Consider the following 15,228-nt stretch of genomic DNA (forward strand, 5'->3'; position numbering starts at 1 on the left):
GGCCGTGGTCGAACCTGTCGGTGGATTTCCTAACCGATCTTCCACCTTCACAGGGTATTGGACTGCTGAGGACTGGGGTAAAGTCATTTTCTCTGATGAATCCCCTTTCCGATTGTTTGGGACAGCCGGAAAAAAGCTTGTCCGGAGAAGACAAGGTGAGCGCTACCATCAGTCCTGTGTCATGCCAACTGTAAAGCATCCTGAGACCATTCATGTGTGGGGTTGCTTCTCAGCCAAGGGAGTGGGCTCACTCACAATTTTTCCTAAGAACACAGCCATGAATAAAGAATGGTACTAACACATCCTCCGAGAGCAACTTCTCCCAAACATCCAGGAACAGTTTGGTGATGAACAATGCCTTTTCCAGCATGATGGAGCACCTTGCCATAATGCAAAAGTGATAACCAAGTGGCTCGGGGAACAAAATATCGATATTTTGGGTCCATGGCCAGGAAACTCCCCAGATCTTAATCTCATTGAGAACTTGTGGTCAATCACTATACACACACATGGATTTAGTCCTGTAGGTATGTCGTAGGGGCCTGAGGGCAGACATTGTGTTGTGAAATCTGTGAATGTATTGCAATGTTTTTAAAATTATATAAACTGCCTTAATTTTGCTGGACCCCAGGAAGAGTAGCTGTTGTCTTGGCAGGAACTAATGGGGAACCATAATAAATACAAATACAATTACAAATGACATCTTCACTCATCGGATGTGTCACGTCTGCTCCTGCTCCTCCCCTCTGGCGTCCGACGTCACCAGAGTACTAACCACCGGTCCTGGGATTCATCAGTATGCACACCTGTGAATCATTATGACTCACACCTGTACTCCATTACCTTCATCATTTCCTCCCTTTTTTTTGTCCCTCTCCCATGTTCACTCAGTTGTTCATACACCAGTTGGTATTGTTCTTGTGTATTGGCATTCTGCCTTATGTTAGTGTCGTGTTCTTGGTTTTATTGTTTTATTAAAACGTTGCACCTGCTTCCGACTCACCGCCCCATAATTTCAGAATACCAACTAAATATAGGGAAGCAGCGGGACAACCGGACGTCTCCGAGACGATCAATGAACAAGGTGACCTTCTTCGTCAACACCATGATCAGCTGACTCAACTGAGGGACGACCATGGAAGAGGTTCTCTGCAGTCTACAACATCTCAACAGCAGAGGATAATCTAGAGCCCGTCTACCCAACGAGTCAGCACACCAGCCCATTCAGCAACCCGGAGAAATATGACTGGACAACATCCAAATGCCATGGCTTCCTCCTTCAGTGCTCCCTCTATTTCACACCAGATGGGAGCTACCACCACCTAGAGGTCTAAGGTTGCCACGGGGATTTCTCTGCTAAATGTGTTGGCATTTTTATTTATTTTATTTTATTTATTTCACCTTTATTTAACCAGGTAGGCTAGTTGAGAACAAGTTCTCATTTGCAACTGCGACCTGGCCAAGATAAAGCATAGCAGTGTGAACAGACAACACAGAGTTACACATGGAATAAACAATTAACAAGTCAATAACACAGTAGAAAAAAAGGGGAATCTATATACAAGGTGTGCAAAAGGCATGAGGTAGGCGAATAATTACAATATTGCAGATTAACACTGGAGTGATAAATTATCAGATGATCATGTACAGGTAGAGATATTGGTGTGCAAAAGAGCAGAAAAGTAAATAAATAAAAACTGTGGGGATGAGGTAGGTGAAAATGGGTGGGCTGTTTACCAATAGATTATGTACAGCTGCAGCGATCGGTTAGCTAACTAAGGAGATGATTGTGGACTTCAGGAAACAGCAGAGGGAACACCCCCCTATCCACATCGATGGAACAGTAGTGGAGAGGGTAGCAAGTTTTAAGTTCATCGGCATACACATCACAGACAAACTGAATTGGTCCACTCACACTGACAGCGTCGTGAAGAAGGCGCAGCAGCGCCTCTTCAACCTCAGGAGGCTGAAGAAATTCGGCTTGTCACCAAAAGCACTCACAAACTTCTACAGATGCACAATCGAGAGCATCCTGGCGGGCTGTATCACCGCCTGGTACGGCAACTGCTCCGCCCTCAACCGTAAGGCTCTCCAGAGGGTAGTGAGGTCTGCACAACACATCACCGGGGGCAAACTACCTGCCCTCCAGGACACCTACACCACCCGATGTTACAGGAAGGCCATAAAGATCATCAAGGACATCAACCACCCGAACCACTGCCTGTTCACCCCGCTATCATCCAGAAGGCGAGGTCAGTACAGGTGCATCAAAGCTGGGACCGAGAGACTGAAAAACAGCTTCTATCTCAAGGCCATCAGACTGTTAAACAGCCACCACTAACATTGAGTGGCTGTTGCCAACACACTGTCATTGACACTGACCCAACTCCAGCCACTTTAATAATGGGAATTGATGGGAAATGATGTAAATATATCACTAGCCACTTTAAACAATGCTACCTTATATAATGTTACTTACCCTACATTATTCATCTCATATGCATACGTATATACTGTACTCTACATCATCGACTGCATCCTTATGTAATACATGTATCACTAGCCACTTTAACTATGCCACTTTGTTTACTTTGTCTACATACTCATCTCATATGTATATACTGTACTCGATACCATCTACTGTATGCTGCTCTGTACCATCACTCGTTCATATATCCTTATGTACATATTCTTTATCCCCTTACACTGTGTATAAGACAGTAGTTTTGGAATTGTTAGTTAGATTACTTGTTGGTTATCACTGCATTGTCGGAACTAGAAGCACAAGCATTTCGCTACACTCGCATTAACATCTGCTAACCATGTGTATGTGACAAATACAATTTGATTTGATTTGATTTGATTTGCTCAGATAGCAGATGTTTGAAGTTGGTGAGGGAGAGCGATTTTTGCAATTCGTTCCAGTCACAGGCAGCAGAGTACTGGAACGAAAGGCGGCCGAATGAGGTGTTGGCTTTAGGGATGATCAGTGAGATACACCTGCTGGAGCGCGTGCTACGGATGGGTGTTGCCATCGTGACCAGTGAACTGAGATAAGGCGGAGCTTTACCTAGCATGACCTTGTAGATGACCTGGAGCCAGTGGGTCTGGCGACGAATATGTAGCGAGTAATGTATGCTCTAGTCGGCTGGGCTACAGCCACCTGGGAGAGAGGAGAGGAGGAGCTTGAGTCTTATGAGGGGTTCATGGCTCTGTTTAAATGTATTTTCGATGGCAGAGAGGGAGGTGAGTGTCCTCAGCTCCAGCATGGGAATCAGACCTTTCAGACAGTAGCAGCTTCCAGTGGATGGAATGAGCAGGCAATCAGCACGTTATTTATAAGAGGTCTGCGCGTGGAGGACCAGACAAAACTGGCTTGCCGAGATGACAACCTCACCCTGGATGCACTCATTGCGATGGCCATCCATCTGGATAACCTCCTCCGGGAGCGTAGGCCTCGACATCACTTCTCTCCCTCCTTCTGCGAGTGTTCGGGATCAGAGCCTGAAGCCATGGAGGTAGGGGTCACATGCCTTCCAACGGCGGAATGTTGCAGACGTTGTGGCGAAATCTGCACGGAGCCTTCACCGTGCAGTGCCACTTTAAAACCTGTTAAGCCTACCCCCTACTTTTTCGAACATTCTGTTAAAAATCGCACAACATTTCAGCGTCCTGCTACTCATGCCAGGAATATAGTATATGTATATGATTAGTATGTGTGGATAGAAAACACTCTGACGTTTCTAAAACTGGTTAAATCACGGCTGTGACTATAACATAACGTGTGTTTCATCGTAAAGCGGAAGAAAAACTGATCACCAAAATCTGAAAAATATATCAATGCGCCACTTGCATGTATTGTCTATTGGAAAGCAAATTAGATGGGGCTGAGATTGCAAGTCCTACAGCTTCCACACGATGTCGCCAGTCTTGTCAATTGCCTGCGCTTTGTTTCTTGGTCAAACGAGCGAGAGAGAGCCCATTCCTTCCGGTCTCCGACAGGATGTTTTGGAGTAGAAATTTCTGAACATGATTTCAAAATGTGGAGCTATTGAATACACATCGCCCCGTGATCAATTTGATAGATTATTAACGTTTACTAATACCTAAAGTTGGATTACAAAAGTATTTCGAAGTGTTTTGTGAAAGTTTATCGTTGACTTTTTTAATTTAAAAAAATGACGTTGCGTTTTAAAACTCTTCATAGATCGATATTTAGGGTATATATGGACCGATTTAATCGAAAAAAAGACCCAATAGTGATGTTTATGGGACATCTAGGAGTGCCAACAAAGAAGATCGTCAAAGGTAATGAATGTTTTATATTTTATTTCTGCGTTTTGTATAGCGCCGGCTATGCTAATTATTTTGTTTACGTCCCCTTCAGGTATTTCGGGGTGTTGCATGCTATCAGATAATAGCTTCTCATCTTGTTGCCGAAAAACATTTAAAAAATCTGACTTGTTGGCTTGATTCACAACGAGTGTAGCTTTAATTCAGTACCCTGCATGTGTGTTTTAATGAACGTTTGAGTTTTAACGAATGCTATTAGCATTTAGCGTAGCGCATTTGCATTTCCAGATGGCTAGATGGGACGCCTGCGTGTCGGGTGCGCTTAAGATTAAGAGCGCATGAGCAGTAAGGAAGGAGGAAATAAAGAGAGCTCATTCAGCTCTTTGGGGAGGGGCTCTTGGGTGGGGCGACAGTTTGATTGTGTGTGCTGTGCTGCAGAAGTTTTGTTTGTTTTCAGCATTTGTAGTTTATAAAGTATTTAACTCAATCATCGGTGTGATCGCTTTAGATCGTGGTTGTTTTTGTTTGGGACCGCGCCCGTTATGGATCGCATGGATTAGTAGCAACATTGTTGCGAAGCTTTAACATACAAACCAACAAACCATCGGACAGTCAGACAGTACACCGGCAGGCCTGAAGACCACAGCTAAGATTTCTCTTTTTCTCTCTCTTTCTCTCCCCTCTCGTTCCAGTCCTTTACCCTGCAACAGACTCTCTATTTTTCAAATGCACTTCCCATTGAAGTTCATTAAAGCTGGACTATTATTGCCCTGCCATAAGTATTTTGATGGACATTTTAGTTAAAAGGGAGGTTGCTTGCAAGTTGTGTATTGTTATGTGAACTGTATTGAGGTGAGGTGTACTAATGACATGTGGCCGAGAAGACTGTGGACATTTTTAAGGCCTTTGTTGTGTCGATGAACACCCCCCACATTCATACCCTCTGCACTCATCCACTAGAAAATAATACAGATTATTGCAAATCCTCTGTTGATGACTGGGTTCGTTCTTGTATGAAGTTGCTGTTGAATTGAATTGCTCTGCTATTTATTAGTATTATTGTATGAGGTATTCTTGTTGGGGTTACCCCTGTGCTGTGATGTGGGTTTTATATGGTGTGTATTCTCTTTTCTCTCCACTGGCTATCTGGTAAACAGGCTACACTCTAGGCAGTCTCTTCTGCTGATGTGTGTGGGTCTGGTAGTGGTACTCTCTCTATCCTACTCTTTTCCTTTTGGCATGATTAATACCTGCCTGGCGCCCGAACAAAATTTTTCTTTACCCCTCTATAATAAATCCGCTACAACGGATGCAGCTGGGGCTCTGTCTGTACTATGGCCAAGGAGGGCACAAGCACCAGCTGTGTCCATTACTACAGAATCCGGGATCCACTAGAGCAGAGGAACGGTCACGTGACGTTACATCTCCTGTACCAGGAGTGAGTATTCCATCTACTGCTCTTCCTGTTAGACTCTTTTTAGTACCCATCACTCTGGCTGACTGTCCCTCATGCCCTGTCTACAGCTTTAGTGGATTCTAGTGCGGCGGGGAACTTTATGATTCAGACCATTGTCTCCTCTCTCAATAGTACTACCTACCCACTCCCCTCTCCTTTTCCGGTTCAAGGTCTCGACTGTCGGCCTCTAAGATCCGGAACCATCACACACCTCACCCAACCACTCACCCTCACCGTGGAGCCCAATCACCAGGAAAAGATCCCCTTCATCATTAGTGCACCAGTTCACAAGATCATCCTGGGCCTACCTTGACTTCAGCTCCATAACCCTATCATCTCATGGTCGAGGATGAGAATCATTGACTGGCCACTTGAATGCCGGAAGACCTGCTTTCCTGTCCATTGTGGTTCCACGTCAGTTTAAAGTCCTGTGGTTGCCCAACATCCCGGATGAATATCAGGATCTAAGGGAGGTATTCTCCAAGACCTGCACTACCTGTCTCCCTCCTCATCATCCCTGGGACTGTGCCATTGACCTGTCTTCTGGTGCTACACCTCAGTGTCAGAGGACTACATTCAAGTGGCTCTTCAACAGGGTTTCATCTGCAGGTCCACGTCCCCTGCCTTGGCTGGTTTCTTCTTTGTGGCCAAGAAGGAGGGAGGATTACGCCCTTGTATTGATTACTATGGACTCAATGACATCATCACGAAGTATCGGTACCATCAAGCAGCTCCCCGGAGCCCGGTCCAAACTGGACCTGCGTGCCTACAATTTAATTTGCATATGGGAGGGGGATGAGTGGAAGACTGCGTTCGGCACGATGTCTGGTCACTACGAGTACTTGGTTATTCCCTTTGGCTTAGCCAATGCTCCATCAGTGTTCCAGGTATTTGTCAACGAGGTGTTCAGGGACATGCTCGGATGTCAGGTGATTGTGTACATCGAAGACAACCTGATCTTCTCTACCTGGACCTGGACCTCTACCTGGACCTGAACCTGGAGGATCACATCACTCACATTTGAGCAGTCCTGGAACGCCTCTTTCCTAACCACCTGATCGTCAAGACGGAGAAGTGCCAATTCCACCAGAGGGCTGTCTCCTTCTTGGCCTACCAAATCAGCCCACGGGGAGGGAGGATGGAGGACAAGAAGATAGATACGGTAAGGTCATGGCCAGTCCCAAACATCATCAAATGGGTTACAATGGTTTTTGGGGTTTTCCAACTTTTACCGCCTCTTCATCAGGAACTTCAGTGCCGTCTCCACCCCTCTCACCTCCCTCCTCAAGGGTGGGCCTTGTAGGTTGGTTTTGTCTCCAGCAGCCGACGAGGCCTTTCAACTCCTCGAGGGGCATTTCACCTCTGCCCCCTTGCTAAAACACCCAGATTCTACACTACCTTTTGTGGTTGAGGTAGATGCATTGGAGGTGGGTGTAGGTGCAGTTTTGTCAAAAAGACAGGGGGACCCACTAAAATTGTATCCTTGTGCTTTCTTCAAGAAACTGTCCCCTGCAAATAGGAATAACGACATTGGCAATCGGGAGCACTTGGCGGTGAAGTTGGCATTAGAGGAGTGGAGACACTGGCTGGAGGGTGCCAAGGAACCATTCTTCATCCTCACCGACCATCTGAACCTTGAGTACATACGGACAGCGAGGAGACTGAAGCCGCATCAAGCCAGATGGGCCCTCTTCTTCACCAGGTTCGACTTCACACTGACCTATTGCCCAGGTTCTAAGAACATCAAGGCCCCGTATCTATGATTTGGGAGAGACTCCTGTCCAGAGGGCACTCATAATCCCATCCTCCCGAGTCGTGGGTCCAGTGGTTTGGGACGTAGAGGTGGACATCCGCCAGGGTCTACAGAGGGAGTCCACACCCTGTAATTCTACTCCCATGCGCATCTACATTCCCCCAAGGAATAGGGATCAGCTGCTGACCTGGGCACACACATCTACGTTCCCACAAGGAATAGGGATCGGCTGCTGACCTGGGGACACACATCTACGTTTCCACAGGGATAAGGGATCGGCTGCTGACCTGAGCACACACATCTACGTTCCCCCAAGGAATAGGGATCAGCTGCTGACCTGGGCACACACATCTACGTTCCCACAGGGAAAAGGGATCGGCTGCTGACCTGGGCACACACATCTACGTTCCCACAGGGAAAAGGGATCGGCTGCTGACCTGGGCACACACATCTACGTTCCCTCAGGGAAAAGGGATCGGCTGCTGACCTGGGCACACACATCTACGTTCCCACAGGGAAAAGGGATCGGCTGCTGAACTGGGCACACACATCTACGTTCCCATAGGGAAAAGGGATCGGCTGCTGACCTGGGCACACACATCTACGTTCCCACAGGGAAAAGGGATCGGCTGCTGACCTGGGCACACACATCTACGTTCCCACAGGGAAAAGGGATCGGCTGCTGACCTGGGCACACACATCTACGTTCCCACAGGGAAAAGGGATCGGCTGCTGACCTGGGCACACACATCTACGTTCCCACGGGGAAAAGGGATCGGCTGCTGACCTGGGCACACACATCTACGTTCCCACGGGGAAAAGGGATCGGCTGCTGAACTGGGCACACACATCTACGTTCCCACGGGGAAAAGGGATCGGCTGCTGACCTGAGCACACACATCTACGTTCCCACAAGGAATAGGGATCGGCTGCTGACCTGGGCACACACATCTACGTTCCCACAAGGAATAGGGATCGGCTGCTGACCTGGGCACACACATCTACGTTCCCACAAGGAATAGGGATCGGCTGCTGACCTGAGCACACACATCTACGTTCCCTCAGGGAAAAGGGATCGGCTGCTGACCTGAGCACACACATCTACGTTCCCACAGGGAAAAGGGATCGGCTGCTGACCTGAGCACACACATCTACGTTCCCACAGGGAAAAGGGATCGGCTGCTGACCTGGGCACACACATCTACGTTCCCACAGGGAAAAGGGATCGGCTGCTGACCTGGGCACACACATCTACGTTCCCACAGGGAAAAGGGATCGGCTGCTGACCTGGGCACACACATCTACGTTCCCACGGGGAAAAGGGATTGGCTGCTGACCTGGGCACACACATCTACGTTCCCACGGGGAAAAGGGATTGGCTGCTGACCTGGGCACACACATCTACGTTCCCACAGGGAAAAGGGATCGGCTGCTGAACTGGGCACACACATCTACGTTCCCACGGGGAAAAGGGATCGGCTGCTGACCTGAGACACACATCTACGTTCCCACAAGGAATAGGGATCGGCTGCTGACCTGGGCACACACATCTACGTTCCCACAAGGAATAGGGATCGGCTGCTGACCTGGGCACACACATCTACGTTCCCACAAGGAATAGGGATCGGCTGCTGACCTGAGCACACACATCTACGTTCCCTCAGGGAAAAGGGATCGGCTGCTGACCTGAGCACACACATCTACGTTCCCACAGGGAAAAGGGATCGGCTGCTGACCTGAGCACACACATCTACGTTCCCTCAGGGAAAAGGGATCGGCTTCTGACCTGAGCACACAGCTGTCCTCGCTGGACATCCAGGTATTTCTCGCACCATCCATTCCATCACTGAGAAATACTGGTGGCCCACCGTGGTGCAGGATGTTACGGGGTATGTCAACTCCTGTTCCATGTGTGCTCAAACCAAGCCCCCCCCCGCGGAATGCTCCAGCAGGGAAGCTCCTGCCGCTTGGTCCCATCTACCCATTGACTTTGTTACTGATCTTCCCCCTTCTGATCGTTTCACCACCATTCTACCTATTGAAACCAAGCACCACCCCTACGGTCTACCAGGGTAGTGCCAGCATCACGCTGTGTGGATGTTTTTCAACGGCATCGACTGGGAGACTAGTCAGGATGGAAGGAAAGATGAAGGGAGATGTACAGTGAGATCTATGATGAAAGCCTGCTCCAAAGTGCTCAGGACCTCAGACTAGGGTGAAGGTTCACCTTCCAACAGGACAACGACCCAACATGCGGACTCTCCTTCACTGCAGCCGACGTGAGGAAAACATTTAAACGTGTCAACCCTCGCAAGGCTGCAGGCCCAGACGGCATCCCCAGCCGCGCCCTCAGAGCATGCGCAGACCAGCTGGCTGGTGTGTTTACGGACATATTCAATCAATCCCTATCCCAGTCTATTGTTCCCACATGCTTCAAGAGGGCCACCATTGTTCCTGTTCCCAAGAAAGCTAAGGTAACTGAGCTAAACGACTACCGCCCCGTAGCACTCATTTCCGTCATCATGAAGTGCTTTGAGAGACTAGTCAAGGACCATATCACCTCCACCCTACCTGACACCCTAGACCCACTCCAATTTGCTTACCGCCCAAATAGGTCCACAGACCATGCAATCTCAACCACACTGCACACTGCCCTAACCCATCTGGACAAGAGGAATACCTATGTGAGAATGCTGTTCATCGACTACAGCTCGGCATTTAACACCATAGTGCCCTCCAAGCTCGTCATCAAGCTCGAGACCCTGGGTCTCGACCCCGCCCTGTGCAACTGGGTACTGGACTTCCTGACGGGCCGCCCCCAGGTGGTGAGGGTAGGCAACAACATCTCCACCCCGCTGATCCTCACTGGGGCCCCACAAGGGTGCGTTCTGAGCCCTCTCCTGTACTCCCTGTTCACCCACGACTGCGTGGCCACGCACGCCTCCAACTCAATCATCAAGTTTGCGGACGACACAACAGTGGTAGGCTTGATTACCAACAACGACGAGACGGCCTACAGGGAGGAGGTGAGGGCCCTCAGAGTGTGGTGTCAGGAAAATAACCTCACACTCAACGTCAACAAAACTAAGGAGATGATTGTGGACTTCAGGAAACAGCAGAGGGAACACCCCCCTATCCACATCGATGGAACAGTAGTGGAGAGGGTAGTAAGTTTTAAGTTCCTCGGCGTACACATCACAGACAAACTGAATTGGTCCGCCCACACAGACAGCATCGTGAAGAAGGCGCAGCAGCGCCTCTTCAACCTCAGGAGGCTGAAGAAATTCGGCTTGTCACCAAAAGCACTCACAAACTTCTACAGATGCACAATCGAGAGCATCCTGTCGGGCTGTATCACCGCCTGGTATGGCAACTGCTCCGCCCACAACCGTAAGGCTCTCCAGAGGGTAGTGAGGTCTGCACAACTACCTGCCCTCCAGGACACCTACACCACCCGATGTCACAGGAAGGCCATAAAGATCATCAAGGACAACAACCACCCGAGCCACTGCCTGTTCACCCCGCTATCATCCAGAAGGCGAGGTCAGTACAGGTGCATCAAAGCTGGGACCGAGAGACTGAATAACAGCTTCTATCTCAAGGCCATCAGACTGTTAAACAGCCACCATGTCACGCCCTGGTCAAAGTATTATTGTGTTTGTCTTTATTTATTTGGTCAGGCCGGGGTGTGACATGGGTTTATTGTGGTGTGTTTTGTCTTGAGGTGTTGTTAGTTATTGGGTGTGTGGCTGTCTGGAGTGGTTCTCAATCAGAGGCAGGTGCTTATCGTTGTCTCTGATTGGGAACCATATTTAGGCAGCCATATTCTTTGAGTGTTTCGTGGGTGATTGTCCTTAGTGTCTTGATGTCCTTGTTCTGTGTGTATGTGCACCAGTATTAGGCTGTTTCGGTTTTCGTTACGTTTATTGTTTTGTGGTGTTTAATATAGATTTGTGTTACGTTTGTTGAATAAACATGGATCGCAATCTACACGCTGCATTTTGGTCCGACTCTCCTTCACCACAAGAGAACCGTTACACACCACTAATATTGAGTGGCTGCTGCCAACACACTGACTCAACGCCACTTTAATAATGGGAATTGATGGGAAATAATGTAAAATATATCACTAGCCACTTTAAACAATGCTACCTAATATAATGTTAACATACCCTACATTATTCATCTCATATGTATATATATATACTGTACTCTATATCATCTACTACATCTTTATGTAATACATGTATCACTAGCCACTTTAACTATGCCACTTTGTTTACATACTCATCTCATATGTACAGTGCCAAATACAGGACCATTCTGGAAGAACCTGATGGAGTCTGCAAAAAAGACCTGAGACTGGGACGGAGATTTGTCTTCCAACAAGACAATGATCCAAAACATAAAGCAAAATCTACAATGGAATGGTTCAAAAATAAACATATCCAGGTGTTAGAATGGCCAAGTCACAGTCCAGACCTGAATCCAATCGAGAATCTGTGGAAAGAACTGAAAACTGCTGTTCACAAATGCTCTCCATCCAACCTCACTGAGCTCGAGCTGTTTTACAAGGAGGAATGGGAAAACATTTCAGTCTCTCGATGTGCAAAACTGATAGAGACATACCCCAAGCGACTTACAGCTGTAATCGCAGCAAAAGGTGGCGCTACAAAGTATTAACTTAAGGGGGCTGAATAATTTTGCACGCCCAATTTTTAAGTTTTTGATTTGTTAAAAAAGTTTGAAATATCCAATAAATGTCGTTCCACTTCATGATTGTGTCCCACTTGTTGTTGATTCTTCACAAAAAAATACAGTTTTATATCTTTATGTTTGAAGCCTGAAATGTGGCAAAAGGTCGCAAAGTTCAAGGGGGCCGGATACTTTCGCAAGGCACTGTATATACTCCACTCAATACCATCTACTGTATCTTGCCCATGCTGCTCTGTACCATCACTCATTCATATATCTTTATGTACATATTCTTTATCCCCTTACACTTGTGTCTATAAGGTAGTAGTTTTGGAATTGTTAGCTAGATTACTTGTTGGTTATTACTGCATTGTCAGAACTAGAAGCACAAGCATTTCGCTACACTCGCATTAACATCTGCTAACCATGTGTATGTGACAAATAAAATTTGATTTGATTAGATTTTTACTGTATTTGGTGTACATATGGTATGTATATGGTTTATATATGGTGTTTATATGGTGTGTCAATGGTGTATACTGTATTTGGTGTACATATGGTATATATATGGGGTGTTTATATCTGTCTATGGTGTAGACGGTAGATAGTGTCTACGTGGTGACTCACCAGAAAAAGATATCTCACTTCTGGTATTTTCCACAGGATATTAGTAAAGAGGGAGAAGAAATGACAAATGACACATGATGAACATGAAACCAGGAGTTTGAGTACAGCTAAGGTGACATTCTAACTACTATAACATTCTAACTACTATAACATTCTAACTACTATAACATTCTAACTACTATAACATTCTAACTACTATAACATTCTAACTACTATAACATTCTAACTATGGTAACGTTCTAATTATGATCCAACAATGTGACGTTCTAACTATGGTGACATTCCTATTCTGTTCCAACTCTGTTGACCTTCTAACTACAGTGAGGTTCTAACTACAGTGAGGTTCTAACTACAGTGAGGTTCTAACTACAGTGAAGTTCTAACTACAGTGAGGTTCTAACTACAGTGACGTACTAACTACAGTGACGTACTAACTATGGTGACATTATAACTATAGTGACATAACTATGGTGACATTATAACTATGGTGACATTATAACTATGTTCTTCTTACTATGGTGACATAATAACTATGGTGACATTATAACTATGGTGACATTATAACTATGGTGACATAATAACTATGGTGACATTATAACTATGGTGACATAATAACTATGGTGACATAAATATGGTGACATTATAACATAACTATGGTGACATTATAACTATGGTGACATTATAACTATGGTAACTATGGGGACATTATAACTATGGTGACATAATAACTATGGTGACATTATAACTATGGTGACATTATAACTATGGTGACATAATAACTATGGTGACATTATAACTATGGTGACATTATAACTATGGTGACATAATAACTATGGTGACATAACTATGGTGACATTATAACATAACTATGGTGACATTATAACTATGGTGACATTATAACTATGGTGACATTATAACTATGGTAACTATGGGGACATTATAACTATGGTGACATAATAACTATGGTGACATTATAACTATGGTGACATTATAACTATGGTGTGATATTATAACTATGGTGACATTATAAATATGGTGACATTATAACTATGGTGACATTATAACTATGGTGACATTATAACTATAGTGACATTATAACTATGGTGACATTATAACTATGGTGACATTATAACTATGGGGACATTATAACTATGGTGACATTATAACTATGGTGACATTATAACTATGGTGACATTATAACTATGGTGACATAATAACTATGGTGACATTATAACTATGGTGACATTATAACTATGGTGACATAATAACTATGGTGACATAACTATGGTGACATTATAACATAACTATGGTGACATTATAACTATGGTGACATTATAACTATGGTGACATTATAACTATGGTAACTATGGGGACATTATAACTATGGTGACATAATAACTATGGTGACATTATAACTATGGTGACATTATAACTATGGTGTGATATTATAACTATGGTGACATTATAACTATGGTGACATTATAACTATGGTGACATTATAACTATGGTGACATTATAACTATGGGGACATTATAACTATGGTGACATTATAACTATGGTGACATTATAACTATGGTGACATCATAACTATGGTGACATTATAACTATGGTGACATTATAACTATAGTGACATAATAACTATGGTGACATTATAACTATGGTGACATAATAACTATGGTGACATAAATATGGTGACATTATAACATAACTATGGTGACATTATAACTATGGTGACATTATAACTATGGTAACTATGGGGACATTATAACTATGGTGACATAATAACTATGGTGACATTATAACTATGGTGACATTATAACTATGGTGACATAATAACTATGGTGACATTATAACTATGGTGACATTATAACTATGGTGACATAATAACTATGGTGACATAACTATGGTGACATTATAACATAACTATGGTGACATTATAACTATGGTGACATTATAACTATGGTGACATTATAACTATGGTAACTATGGGGACATTATAACTATGGTGACATAATAACTATGGTGACATTATAACTATGGTGACATTATAACTATGGTGTGATATTATAACTATGGTGACATTATAACTATGGTGACATTATAACTATGGTGACATTATAACTATGGTGACATTATAACTATAGTGACATTATAACTATGGTGACATTATAACTATGGTGACATTATAACTATGGGGACATTATAACTATGGTGACATTATAACTATGGTGACATTATAACTATGGTGACATAATAACTATGGTGACATTATAACTATGGTGACATTATAACTATGGTGACATAATAACTATGGTGACATAACTATGGTGACATTATAACATAACTATGGTGACATTATAACTATGGTGACATTATAACTATGGTAACTATGGGGACATTATAA

At 44.8% G+C, this 15,228-nt stretch overlaps 1 protein-coding gene across 1 annotated transcript in view; it reads right to left on the reverse strand.

Moving 5' to 3' along the window:
- The window catches only part of cacnb2b (calcium channel, voltage-dependent, beta 2b), a 144,272-nt gene that overhangs the window by 40,402 nt on the left and 88,642 nt on the right, over window positions 1–15,228 (reverse strand). The window contains exon 14 of the mRNA XM_065006020.1: window positions 12,825–12,844. Within this exon, the coding sequence (XP_064862092.1) occupies window positions 12,839–12,844 (6 nt within the window). The 3' untranslated portion in view covers window positions 12,825–12,838. The remainder of the gene's footprint in view (window positions 1–12,824; window positions 12,845–15,228) is intronic.

The sequence above is a fragment of the Oncorhynchus nerka genome, linkage group LG20, assembly GCF_034236695.1.
Source record: "Oncorhynchus nerka isolate Pitt River linkage group LG20, Oner_Uvic_2.0, whole genome shotgun sequence".
NCBI lineage: Eukaryota > Metazoa > Chordata > Actinopteri > Salmoniformes > Salmonidae > Oncorhynchus > Oncorhynchus nerka.